This window comes from Entelurus aequoreus, linkage group LG10 (genome assembly GCF_033978785.1).
Source record: "Entelurus aequoreus isolate RoL-2023_Sb linkage group LG10, RoL_Eaeq_v1.1, whole genome shotgun sequence".
NCBI lineage: Eukaryota > Metazoa > Chordata > Actinopteri > Syngnathiformes > Syngnathidae > Entelurus > Entelurus aequoreus.
Window position 1 is genome coordinate 8544958 of NC_084740.1, and position 14073 is coordinate 8559030.

Sequence of the window (14073 nt, forward strand, 5' to 3'; positions counted from 1 at the left end):
TAAACTATTGCATTTTAATGTTAAATATGATAAGCAAAGAAAATTCAACCTGTGTTATTGCTGTTGACAGGAGAGGACAAGCCGCCCGGAAAAGCCATGTGCCCGTTCTGGCCTGCAGGAGACGTGCTGGATGAGGGAGACTTGTCGTGCCAGGGGTGCCCGGGCTCCAAGGCCTCGGCAGAGTTGGGCCACTCATCCGAGCCTTTGCGTGGGTGGTAGGGGCTGGGGGGCGCCCGCGTTGAGGGCATGTACCCACTGGATAGGTGCTCCTCTAGGTGGTTTAGCCACATGGCTAAAGACGTGCGGTCTTCCAGCGTGGTGGCGGGGTGGATGAGCGCGTAGGAGAGTAGCTGTCTGCTCTCCTCCACAAACGAGCTACTCTCAATGGTGTGACTCAACACCTCCTGCAGCAGCTTCATGTACTCACATTTGGCCTCGCTGTTGCGCGGCTGCAGCAAAGGCAGATGGGAGAGGAGCAGAGACACCACTTTTTCCTTCGGCTCCTGGTGCCACTGGTTGACAATGGCTGAGGGTGAACAGCAAACAGAAGAAATTATTTGGGAATGAAATGGGAGCTGGAGCAGCATCCTGGAATGTACAAGGTTCTAGGTGGAATACACGATTATCTAGGCCTGGGCTGATTAATCAACTAATCCAAAGATAAATGAAAATGAACTCAATAAAGTTTGCCTGCATCGATAAGTTGCCATGTCAGAGTTTATTTTCTTCCGTCTCCCGCTTTCAAACAGGGTCTAAGCGGTTTCACTTTGTGCATCGCTCTCACCAGCTGAGCGTTCTTGTTCAACAGTTCAATCGTTTGAAGGGAGTGAATTCTCTTATCAGTCATCCTCAATCTTTGTCTCTGCGAGTGGAGGCGGGATTGCTAGCTTCTGACAACAACAGAGCCTTGATAGTGGCTACTCGCTAGTGAGAAGCACCACAAAGTAACAAAAACTAGAAAAAAATAAAATAAGACTATTGCAAACCCAAATATTCCGTTGTGGGATTATTTAAACCGAATGAGCAAAATGAACCCGTCAACACGGAAAAACTAGCCAGTCTGCAAAATGTATTTGTTCAATATTGAAGTACAACTGAGTTCTACCAGAAATTAAGAGTCAATTTTATTTTGTATTGTTTGTTTACCTATTTAAAATAATTAAGTTATTGACCTTCCAATTGCAATGGTAAATATATTACTTCAAAATAAAAGTGTATTGTGTTTGAAAGGGTTACTTACATTATTATTATTATTAGAATAATAATATATAAGTTATCACACAACTCTTCTGCTTAAAGGCCGTTGCTCTAGTTATTATCTATTGTGCTCAAGCTGTACTTTTTCTTTTCGTGCAAAGGCACACAACTTGTACTGCAAGTTAGAAGTTGCCTCGCCGCAGATGTGTCTGTCTTTCAGCCTGCTAACAGCCAAGGACGAACCTCAAGCACCTCAACGAAGATAAGGCAACAGCAGGCAGACAAAGCAGAGGCAGGGCGCAATCACAAGGCCCCCAGCACATTTCCGTTCTCAATAATCACATATTGTGCCTATTGAGCTGCTTGCATAATGTGTGACCCCTCCCTTTAGAAGCAGCCTCAGCGATGTAACTAGGGAACTCCTGAATAAAAAGGGGGGCGCGTGGGTTGTTCCTCAGAGCGTAGGGTGAGACTAACGGAGTGTGCAGGTCCATGCGTTCTCCCCATGAGCAAAATTGAACTCTGTCTCGGCCTGATTCCTTGCTTCTTGTTCTGTTTAATATATGGTTTGGTGCTTAAACCTGATAATACAGTGAAACGTTGTTTATTATTTATTTATTGCCGTTAATTGGTTCCGGAGATGACTGCGTTAAATGAATTTCCGCAGAGTAGGAGTCCTGAATTATAAATCAAATAATGTCATAGCTAGGGTATAAAAAACTGTTTACCGGTAATACCTTTTGAATAAATAAAGGTGAGTCAATCAGCGGCCACAATATTGAACAGCGTGCTCTAAATGGTTTGGTCTCACCTAGATGCCGGTACTACTGTAGATTAGCATTTTTACTTCATTTAGCCATGATTATGTTTGAAATTGTGCTTGAATTGGTCTCAAATAAATGCTTACAATAATACCGTTTATTGGCAATAATTTGTGGGACAATATATAGTCCAGGAAAATGTGTTATTGGCTCCAGCCTACGTTTACCGACCTGCATTGTTGGCCTCAGCTTCCAGGATGTGGATCTCTGTGCAGTCTGCCAGCCAGTGTTCAAGGCATATGTGTAAGAAGCGCGCCTGGGTGCGCGACACTCTCTTCAGGAGGGACAACAGTGCCACCGTCTGTTCGCACTCATTCCAGTCCTTAAACCAGTCTGTGAGGACACCCACCTGGTCTCGGAACATCATGGCGTGCCTCCTTTTAGGAAAAGGAGAACAGGAATGTGTGGCTGGGGATAAGGGGCCACGGAGGCACACTTTTTTAGGGACAAGACAGGGTCAGTCTTTAACCCCGCACAGCGGGGTCGTTTCTGCAACAGTCTTGGGATTCCCGCGGACACGACTCAGCGACCCTCACATGGTTCAGGTTTCCATAGAACCTGACAGAAAATCCTGACAGGTCACCTTGCAGGCTATTTGGAGGATGCCAAAAGTGATGGGGTCCGAAACGATAGCAGGGTCACAGCGGTCGGACACTTTTCATTCCTGCATGGTTACCTGATGAATCAACACAAATGGAAAATGTTAGTGTTTAAAATTTGAGGGCACCTTATAACTCCAACTATTCATCCGTCACATGTGAGCTTGATCCAGGCTGATTTGGGTAAGAGGCAGGGTGCATAAATCCTGGACTGGTCGCTAGTCAATTACAGCACTATTTTTGAGGAAAAAACCTCATTTAGATTTTTCTACCAAAAATTGCAATCACAATTCGATTTTGGATTCGATTTTTTTAACTTAAATGCATAAAACTGATGGAATTATGGGAAGGAAATTACTTTTAAACTGTATCAACATATTATTGTCTCGAGTTGCCGCACATTAAAACAATATGCAATAAACTACTTTCCACAATATTTGGGTTTACGTACAGTACAGGCCAAAAGTTTGGACACGCCTTCTCATTCAATGTGTTTTCTTTATTTTCATGACTATTTACATTGTAGATTGTCACTGAAGGCATCAAAACTATGAATGAACACATGTGGAGTTATGTACTTAACAAAAAAAGTCAAGTAACTGAAAACATGTTTTATATTCTAGTTCCTTCAAAATAGCCACCCTTTGCTCTGATTAATGCTTTGCACACTCTTGGCATTCTCTCGATGAGCTTCAAGAGGTAGTCACCTGAAATGGTTTTCCAACAGTCTTGAAGGAGTTCCCAGAGGTGTTTAGCACTTGTTGGCCCCTTTGCCTAATCAGAGTAAAGGGTGGCTCGGGCCTCAAATTTTAACTTTTTAGGGTTAAGGCAAGTGTTGCCTTAATTAAACCTCTAAAGGCTTAGTGGCCACATGCGTGGACAGCACCTTTTAGCTCTTATTTCCAAAATTGTGTACGCTACTGAATTGGGGTCTTATGGCCGCTTATGTGGACACGTATACTGCCATCTGGTGGTGTCAGAAGAGTATAACATACAATGGAATTTGGAAAAAAAAAGTGTAAAAATAAGAATTAGCATGTCACTAAACATGAAGTACACGTTTGTTACTTATGGACTAAGTACATCATATCAAAAGATGATTCTTGGTTTTTATTCTAATTAAGGTCCAATAAGCCCAAATAGCAAAGAGAAATAAAAAAAAGCATGTAAACAAACAGCTTGGGCCTTAAGAGGTTTTAAAGGAAGGCTCATATTTTAGGGCACTAAGGCAAACATTCTTTTCTTTCGAGGCAGGAGCTCCAAAGCATGCATGCATACATTATAAATATATATTAACTGTTTTTTGTATTCATTATTAATATAAACTTGTCAGCTTTTTGTCATTTCATGATGCCTTTATCTCCATTTTTACATTTAGATAGAGGGAGGTTTTTTTATTTTTTTAAAGTTACGTACATTTATATGTACATGTAGATGCTGTATCGGGACAGATCCATTAAGAGTTTGAGCAGAAATTTGCCGTATAGGAATTAACTATACACAATAAACATTAACAAAATTATGTGCCACATTAATGTTTTTTGAAGTAATACCTTTGTGACATGAAAAAACACATGTAAAAAAAAAACAACCTTGTGTTTACTTTTGGATGTTAAAATAAAACACAAAGCAGTTTGGCTAATGAAGATGAAGTCTAATAAACAAGTTGTGTTCTTCTCTTGGTTCAGTACAAGAGTTTGGCCAACAAAAATAAAGAGGAGTGATAGCTCTCACATCGAATACACAATCTTCACAGCCTGCGTTCCAATTCGATGAGATAAAAAAACTTTTGAGCTAGTATTAATGTTATTTGAACACTGATACATCCATCCATCCATTGTCTACCGCTTGTCCCTTTTGGGGTCGCGGGGGGTGCTGGAGCCTATCTCAGCTGCATTCGGGCGGAAGGCGGTGTACACCCTGGACAAGTCGCCACCTCATCACAGGGCCAACACAGATAGACAGAAAACATTCACACTCACATTCACACACTAGGGCCAATTTAGTGTTGCCAATCAACCTATCCCCAGGTGCATGTCTTTGGAGGTGGGAGGAAGCCGGAGTACCCGGAGGGGACCCACGCAGTCACGGGGAGAACATGCAAACCCCACACAGAAAGATCCCGAACGCAGGATCGAACCCAGGACTACTCAGGACCTTCGTATTGTGAGGCACATGCACTAACCCCTGTTCCACCGTGCTGCCAACACTGATACAGTTAGCAGTTAAATAAAGGAGGATTAAACATCCCAGTAAACAAACTAAAGACTTTATAAACAAGTTGTGACAACGTTCACGACACATCGCCTGCAATATGAAATAGTTTTCTCCTTCACTGTGTACTTTTAGTGTGGGGACAAGTGCGTCTGTCTCCAATATTGTCCACACCTGTCTCCATCTAAACAGCAGTGCGCTCTTAAACGCACGGCGGGAAGCGAGTGGAAAATGACGTCAAACCAAGCGCTTGGCTCCGTTTACTCCGAGGGGAAATCTCCGCAGCAAAGCCTGTGTAGCTTGTCCGCCGTGATTATCAAGCCAAACACCGCTAGTGAAGGTAGACAGGTAGACTCTTTTTTATGATTTAGTTATTACCAATAACAACAAAGCAGCTGTTTTATTTGACCAAGACACATGTTGTGGGCACATATCGTGTCAATTACAGGTTTGGAGGGAAAAAAACGTGTACAAATAATACAATTTGAGTGTTTGTACACAGAGGATTATCAACTAGAAAGCTATTTACACAAGAACATTTCTATTTAGTAAATAAAATAGTCATGCATTGAACCAGATGAGTGTCATGCTCGAGGCAGGGCACTAAAATAAGCCCTTGTCGAAACAAGGCGGTGTCAGTGGTATCACCACTTTTTTACAGCAAAACAATTAAATAATATAATTTGCTAATTGTGTGAATGCTCCAAAGAGTTCAGATATGGTTTTCTCTAACAAAAATCATCTATCTAATCTTCTTCTTTTTCAGATTTTGGCACGCTCTACCTTCCACATTTTTCATTCGATTCAAACCATTCTAACTTCTAACTGTTCGGCCTATTCGGGAATCGCGGCCTTTCCCTTAACAAATTCAAAAAATTCCCAGATTTCCCAGAATTCCAGGTTTTTCAGGACATTTTTCCCATTCAATATGAATTGGCCATTTTTCAAACTTCCACCATTTCCACATTTTTCAACCTATTCAAACGATTCCACCTTCAACATATTCCACCATTCTGGAAATTCAAACTACCCTTTTTCCAAGTTCCAAAAAAATCCAGGATTTTCCAGAATTCCTGGTTTCCAAAGCCTTATTTCCACCCTTTTTTCTGGTGACTACTCCTCCCACATTTTTCAACCCACTTCAACCGTTCCACCGTCAAACAATTCCTCTTAATCAGGACAAAAAACTATGTCGTTTTTTGGACTGGAAAAATTCCCGGTTTTCCCGAAATTCTGTAATAACATTTCTCGATTCAACATGTTAATACTTCAACATTTCTCGACTGATTTGAAAAATTTCAACACCAACCATTTCAACTCATTCAAGTTTTTTTTTTAAATTCCTGCTTTTCCCAAAATGTCCACATTTTTGGGAAATCCCCATTCAAATCAATGTGACATTCTTCAAAGTTCCACAATTTCCACATTTTTCATTTGATTCAAACCGTTCCAACTTCAAAATATTCAGCCTGTTCAGGCATTGTGTGCTCTACTTCAGTGTTTTTCAACCTTTTTTGAGCCAAGACACATTTTTTTCATTGAAAAACTCCGGAGGCACATCACCAGCAGAAAACATAAACAAATTAAATTCAGCAGCCGATATTGACAGTAAAAAGTCGTTGTCACAATTGCTGGGTATGACTTTAAACCATCACCAACCGTGCATCACTTAAGCTCTTGTCTCAAAGTAGGTGTACTGTCACCACCTGTCACATCACGCCGTGACTTATTTTGAGTTTATTGGTGTTTTCCTGTGTGTAGTGTTTTAGTTCTTGCCTTGCACTCCTATTTTGGTGGCTTTTCCTGTTTTGTTGGTATTTTCCTGTAGCAGTTTCATGTCTTCCTTGACCGCTATTCCCCACACCTGCTTTGTTTTTAGCAATCAAGACTATTAAAGTTGTTTTTATCCTTCTTTGTGTGGACATTGTTGATTGTCATGTAAAATTTGAATGTACTTTGTGGACGCCGTCTCTGCGCCACATGCTGTAAGTCTTTGCTGTTGTCCAGCATTCTGTTTTTGTTTACTTTGCAGGCAGTTCAGTTTTAGTTTTGTGCTGCATAGCCATCCCTAAGCTTCAATGGCTTTTGTTTATTTTTGGTTTAAGCATTACCTTTTGACCTGCACGCTGCCTCCAGCTGTCGTCTGCATATTGTGATCACAACAAACCATCGTCGTTGTTCCCGACATTTACAAAGCAATTAGCTACCTGCTGCCACCTACTGATATGGAAGAGTATTACACAATTACTCTGCCGAGCGCTAGACAGCACAGACACTCAACAACGGCACATTATAATTACTGGTTTGCAAAAAATATTTTTAACCCAATTAGGTGAAATGACAATCTCCCACGGCACACCAGACTGTATCTCACGGTACACTAGTGTGCCGGGGCACAGTGGTTGAAAAACAATGCTCTACTTCAACAATTCACACACAATTCCTTCAGGAATTGACTCATCTAGTTACCACATAGTGTTTGTGTAGGTTCTATGCAATCAAACCAACATAGAACATAAGAGTCATGTAGATGTAGCATGCGGGAAAACTCCCATTACGGTAACACCTGTAACATACATTAGGACAGTGTTTTTCAACCACTGTGCCGCGGCACACCAGTGTACCGTGAGATGCAGTCTGGTGTGCTGTGAGAGATTATGTAATTTCACCTATTTGGGTTAAAAATACTTTTTGCAAACCAGTAATTATAATTCGCAAATGTGCCGTTGTTGAGTGTCTGTGCTGTCTGGAGCTCGACAGAGTAACTGTGTAATATTCTTCCATATCAGTAGGTGGCAGCAGGTAACTAATTGCTTTGTAGATGTCGGGAACATGGTTTGTCGCGATCACAATATGCAGACGACAGCGGGAGGCAGCGTGCAGGTAAAAAGGTATCTAATGCTTAAACCAAAAATAAACAAAAGGCATTGAAGCTTAGGGATGGCTATGCAAAACTAAACTGAAACTGAACAGGCTGCAAAGTAAACAAAAACAGAATGCTGGACGACAGCAAAGACTTACAGCGTGTGGAGCAGACGGCGTCCACAAAGTACATCCGTACATGACATGACAATCAACACCAAAATAGGAGCGCAAGACAAGAACTAAAACACTACACACAGGAAAACACCAAAAAAAACTCCAAATAAGTCATGTCGTGATGTGACAGGTGGTGACAGTACACCTACTTTGAGACAAGAGCTATAGTGATGCATGCTTAGTCATGGTTTGAATTCATATCCAACAATTTTGAGAACGACTTTTTACTGTCAATATAGGCTGCTGAGTTTAATTTTTGAATGTTTTCTGCTGGTGGGATTTTTTTCAATGAAAAAAATGTGCCTTAGCTCAGAAAAGGTTGAAAAGCACTGCTCTACTTCAACAATTCTAAAAAAAAAAAAAATCCAGGATTTCAGTTCAACTTCAGCATTGGAGCATTCACACGCAATTCCTTCAGGAATTAACTCATCTCGTTACCGCATAGCGTTTGTGTACGTTCTATGCAATAAACCCAACATAGGACTGCAAGAGTCATGTAGATGTAGCATGCGGGAAAACTCCCATCACGGTAACACCTGTAACATACATTAGGACAGTGTTTTTCAACCACTGTGCTGTGGCACACTAGTGTACTGTGAGATACAGTCTGGTGTGCCGTGGGACATTATGCAATTTCACCTATTTGGGTTCAATATACTTTTTGCAAATCAGTAATTATAATCCGCAAATGTGCCGTTGTTGAGTGTCTGTGCTGTCTGGAGCTCGACAGAGTAACTGTGTAATATTCTTCCATATCAGTAGGTGGCAGCAGGTAGCTAATTGCATTGTAGACGTCGGGAACATGGTGTGTCGCGATCACAATATGCAGACGACAGCGGGAGGTAGTGTGCAGGTCAAAAGGTATCTAACGTTTAAACCAAAAATAAACAAAAGGCTAGGGATGTCCGATAATATCGGACTGCCGATATTATCGGCCAATAAATGCTTTAGAAATACCGAAATTATCGGTATCGGTTTTAAAATTATCGGTATCTGTTTCAAAAAGTAAAATGTATGACTGTACGGAGTGGTACACGGACGTAGGGAGAAGTACAGATCGCCAATAAACCTTAAAGGCACTGCCTTTGCGTGCCGGCCCAATCACATAACACCTACGGCTTTTTACACTCACAAGTGAATGCACCGCATACTTGGTCAACAGCCATATAGGTCACACTGAGGGTGAGCGTATAAACAACTTTAACACTGTTACAAATATGCGCCACACTGTGAAGCCACACCAAACAAGAATGACAAACACATTTCGGGAAAACATCCACACTGTAAAACAACATAAACACAACAGTACAAATACCCAGAACCCCTTGCGGCACTAACTATTCCGGGACGCTACAATATACACCCCGCTATCCCCGCCCCCCACCCCGCAACCTCCTCATGCTCTCTCAGGGAGAGCATGTCCCAAATTCCAAGCTGCTGTTTTGAGGCATGTTAAAAAAAATAATGCACTTTGTGACTTCAATAATAAATATGGCAGTGCCATGTTGGCATTTTTTTCCATAAGTTGGGTTGATTTATTTTGGAAAACCTTGTTACATTGTTTAATGCATCCAGCGGGGCATCACAACAAAATTAGGCATAATAATGTGTTAATTCTACGACTGTATATATCGGTATCAGTTGATATCGGAATCGGTAATTAAGAGTTGGACAATATCGGAATATCGGATATTGACAAAAAAGCCATTATCGGACATCTCTACAAAAGGCCTTGAAGCTTAGGGATAGCTATGCAAAACTAAACTGAAAATGAACTGGCTGCAAAGTGAACAAAAACAGAATGCTGGACGACAGCAAAGACTTACTGTGGCGCAAAGACCCTACTTGCCAACTCTCAGTTTCAATTTCAGTGCCCCTCCTGAAAATCTCCCAGGGCAACCATTCTCCCGAATTCCTCCCGATTTTCAACCGGACAACAATATTGAGGGCGTGCCGTGATGGCACTGCCTCAAGCGTCCGCTTTTTCTCCATACAAACAGCGTGCCGGCCCAGTCATATGTTGTATGCGGCTTCTACAGACACACGTAAGTGACTGCAAGACATACTTGGTCAACAGCCATACAGGTCACACTGAGGGTGACTGTATAAACAACTTTAACACTGTTACAAATATGCACCACACTGTGAACCCACACCAAACAAGAATGACAAACACATTTCGGGAGAACATCCACACCGCAACACAACATGAACACAACAGGACAAATACCCAGAACACCTTGCAGCACTAACTATTTCGGGATGCTACAATATACACCCCCCGCTACTCCCTACCCCCTCCCCCACCTCAACCCTGCCCACCTCAACCTCCTCGTGCTCTCTCAGGGAGAGCATGTCGCAAATTCCAAGCTGCTGTTTTGAGGCATGTTCAAAAAAATAATGCACTTTGTGACTTTAATAATAAATATGGCAGTGCCATGTTGGCATTTTTTTCCATAACTTGAGTTGATTTATTTTGGAAAACCTTGTTACATTGTTTAATGCATCCAGCGGGGCATCACAACAACATTAGGCATAATAATGTGTTTATTCCCCGACTGTACATATCGGTATCGGTTGATATCGGAATCGGTAATTAAGAGTTGAACAATATCGGAATATCTGCAAAAAAGCCATTATCTGACATCTCTACAAAAAGCCTTGAAGCTGAGGGATGGCTATGCAAAACTAAACTAAAACTGAACTGGATGCAAAGTGAGCAAAAACAGAATGCTGGACGACAGCAAAGACTTACTGTGGAGCAAAGACAGCGTCCACTAAAGTACATCCGAACATGACATGACAATCAACACCAAAATAGGAGCGCGAGACAAGAACTAAAACACTACACACAGGAAAACACAAAAAAAAACTCAAAATAAATAACAGTGTGATGTGACAGGTGGTGACAGTACACCTACTTTGAGACAAGAGCTATATTAAAACCTCATTGAGCTGGATGCAATCTTACTTGGAGGGGAGGGAACAGGTGGTAGAGGTGAACGGCATCGTGTCCCCCCCTCTCAGTAAGCTGTGGAGTCCCCCAAGGCAGTATATTGGGGCCTTTACTGTTCCTAGTATACCTAAACGACATGTCATCAGCATTCGACTGTGAATTGGTCTTGTTTGCGGATGACTCTGCCCTGCTGGTATCCGACAAGGACAAGTCACAGGTGGAGAAAATCCTCAGTGCTGAACTCTGTAGAACTTGCACCTGGCTCGCTGACAACAAGCTATCCATACACTTGGGTAAAACGGAATCCATCCTATTTGGGTCCCACATCAACCTTAAGAAAGTCAATGACTTCACTGGGTGACATTGTTATCACCAGGAAATATGAGGTCACCTACCTAGGTTCCATTCTAGAGGCTAATCTTTCCTGTAATAAAATGGCAACCAAGGTAATCAAAAAGGTCAACCAACGAACGAGATTTCTCTATAGAATCTCCTCTCTGGTCAACAAAAGCACCATGAGGATTCTAGCGGGAACTCTCGTTCAACCCTTTTTCGATTACGCTTGCACCTCCTGGTACCCTAGCACCTCCAAAACCCTCAAATCTAGACTCCAAACATCCCAGAACAAGCTAGTCAGATTACTTCTAGACCTCCACCCCAGATCACACCTCACTCCTACCCACTTCTCCAAAGTGGGCTGGCTCAGGGTGGAGGACAGAGTAAAACAACTTGCACTGAGCCTAGTCTATAAAATCCACTACACCTCCCTGATACTGAAGTACATGTCAAACTACTTCCTTAACGTAAATGACCGCCATTACCACAACACCAGGGGGAGCTCCACTAACCACGTTAAACCCAGATTCCGATCTAACAAAGGTCTTAACTCATTCTCTTTCTATGCCACATCAATATGGAATGCACTCCCAACAGGTGTAAAAGAAAGGGCATCTCTATCCTCCTTCAAAACTGCACTAAAAGAACACCTCCAAGCAACTGCAACCCTAAACTAACACCCTCCCCGGATTGTAAATAATCAAATGCCATCCATCCATCCAATTTCTACCGCTTGTCCCTTTTTGGGGTCGCTCGAGCCTATCTCAGCTGCATTTGGGCGGAAGGCGGGGTACACCCTGGACAAGTCGCGACCTCATCACAGGGCCAACACAGATAGACAAACAACATTCACATTATCACACTAGGGCCAATTTAGTGTTGCCAATCAACCTATCCCCAGGTGCATGTCTTTGGAGGTGGGAGGAAGCCGGAGTACCCGGAGGGAACCCACGCAGTCACGGGGAGAACATGCAAACTCCACACAGAAAGATCCTGAGCTCGGGATTGAACTCAGGACTACTCAGGACCTTCGTATTGTGAGGCAGATGCACTAACCCCTCTTCCACCGTGCAGAGGGGTTATAATTTGATATAATCAATTGTAGATACTTTTTCTTATGCTTTCTGATCTCTCTCTCTGTGTCCACTACTTGCTGTACATATCCTACCAAGTCAGTCCTACACTGTTTCAATGTCCATTTCTCTGATGATGCAATTGTTGATGACTGAAGTGTTGATATCAACCAAACCTAACCCCCCCTCCCTCCTCATCCCACACCCCGGATTGTAAATAATGTAAATAATTCAATGTACACTACCGTTCAAAAGTTTGGGGTCACCCAAACAATTTTGTGGAATAGCCTTCATTTCTAAGAACAAGAATAGACTGTCGAGTTTCAGATGAAAGTTCTCTTTTTCTGGCCATTTTGAGCGTTTAATTGACCCCACAAATGTGATGCTCCAGAAACTCAATCTGCTCAAAGGAAGGTCAGTTTTGTAGCTTCTGTAACAAGCTAAACTGTTTTCAGATGTGTGAACATGATTGCACAAGGGTTTTCTAATCATCAATTAGCCTTCTGAGCCAATGAGCAAACACATTGTACCATTAGAACACTGGAGTGATAGTTGCTGGAAATGGGCCTCTATACACCTATGTATATATTGCACCAAAAACCAGACATTTGCAGCTAGAATAGTCATTTACCACATTAGTAATGTATAGAGTGTATTTCTTTAAAGTTAAGACTAGTTTAAAGTTATCTTCATTGAAAAGTACAGTGCTTTTCCTTCAAAAATAAGGACATTTCAATGTGACCCCAAACTTTTGAACGGTAGTGTATATACTCTGATGATTATCTTGTGTGATGACTATATTATGATGATAGTATATATCTGTATCATGAATCAATTTAAGTGGACCCCGACTTAAACAAGTTGAAAAAACTTATTTGGGTGTTACCATTTAGTGGTCAATTGTACGGAATATGTACTGTACTGTGCAATCTACTAATAAAAGTCTCAATCAATCAATCAAAAATGCATGCTTGGTTATGATTTAAAGACAACGACTTTTTTACTGTCAATATCGGCTGCTGAGTTTCATGTTTTTAATGATTTCTGCTGGTGGTGTGCATCAGTATTTTTTCAATGAAGAAAATGTGTCTTGGCTCAGAAAAGGCTGAAAAACGCTGCTCTATGCAATGAAACCAACATAGGACAGTAATAGTCAAGTAGATGTAGCATGTGGGAAAACTCCCATCACGGTAACACCTGTAACATACATTAGGAGATATTATCGGGATAAAAATCACAATTGGAGCGTCAGGCTCCTATGAATACTAGTCAAAGTTGACGGAGATGTTTATAACCGCCAAAAAGCAGTAATTAGGTAAAGGTTGAGCAGCGCTAGCTAGTGAGCCGGCCTTGCTAGTGATGGGTTCGGGATTTGTATTGTTTTTCCTTGACGCTGTTGCTGCCCTCAACACTTCAGAGCAGCGTCGAAGCTCCATTTAATCCCGTGTAAAAACATGCGTAGAAAGCCCGGTAACGTTACAAGAGCACACACATACAGGAACACGACCTTAAAAGTGTGTGTTGTTTACCTTTTAGTCAGTTGCCACTGGTTAGCACGCTAGGCTAACATGCTAACGCTCGACGCTAGCCTCCTTTAGCTAGCAAGTTTTTTTTTTTTTTTTTTTTTTTTTTGCTAACAGATGCAAGAATGTTGCCTTAGCTGAGAAAGGCGTCGATTTCGATCCGATACGTGGTGTCCATGGAAATGTATTCCCTTGGCAGCGGCGGCCCGGTTACTCAAAGTGAAATAATGCATGGAAAGAAAAAAAATGTTTATTAGAATACAGGAGTGTACGCCTTGTAGAAATGTACTTGGGGGTTTTTTGGAGTTGCCGTAT

General features: G+C 41.8%; 1 protein-coding gene across 2 annotated transcripts in view; it reads right to left on the reverse strand.

Moving 5' to 3' along the window:
• LOC133658201 (protein Smaug homolog 2) overlaps positions 1-14073 on the reverse strand; it is a 43581-nt gene extending 29508 nt beyond the window's left edge. For both annotated transcript variants that reach the window (XM_062059941.1, XM_062059940.1), the window contains exons 1-3: positions 13765-14073; positions 2190-2694; positions 50-526 (exon numbers count right to left, since the gene is read on the reverse strand). In XM_062059941.1, coding sequence (XP_061915925.1) covers positions 50-526; positions 2190-2385 — 673 coding nt within the window. In that variant the 5' untranslated portion in view covers positions 2386-2694; positions 13765-14073. The remainder of the gene's footprint in view (positions 1-49; positions 527-2189; positions 2695-13764) is intronic.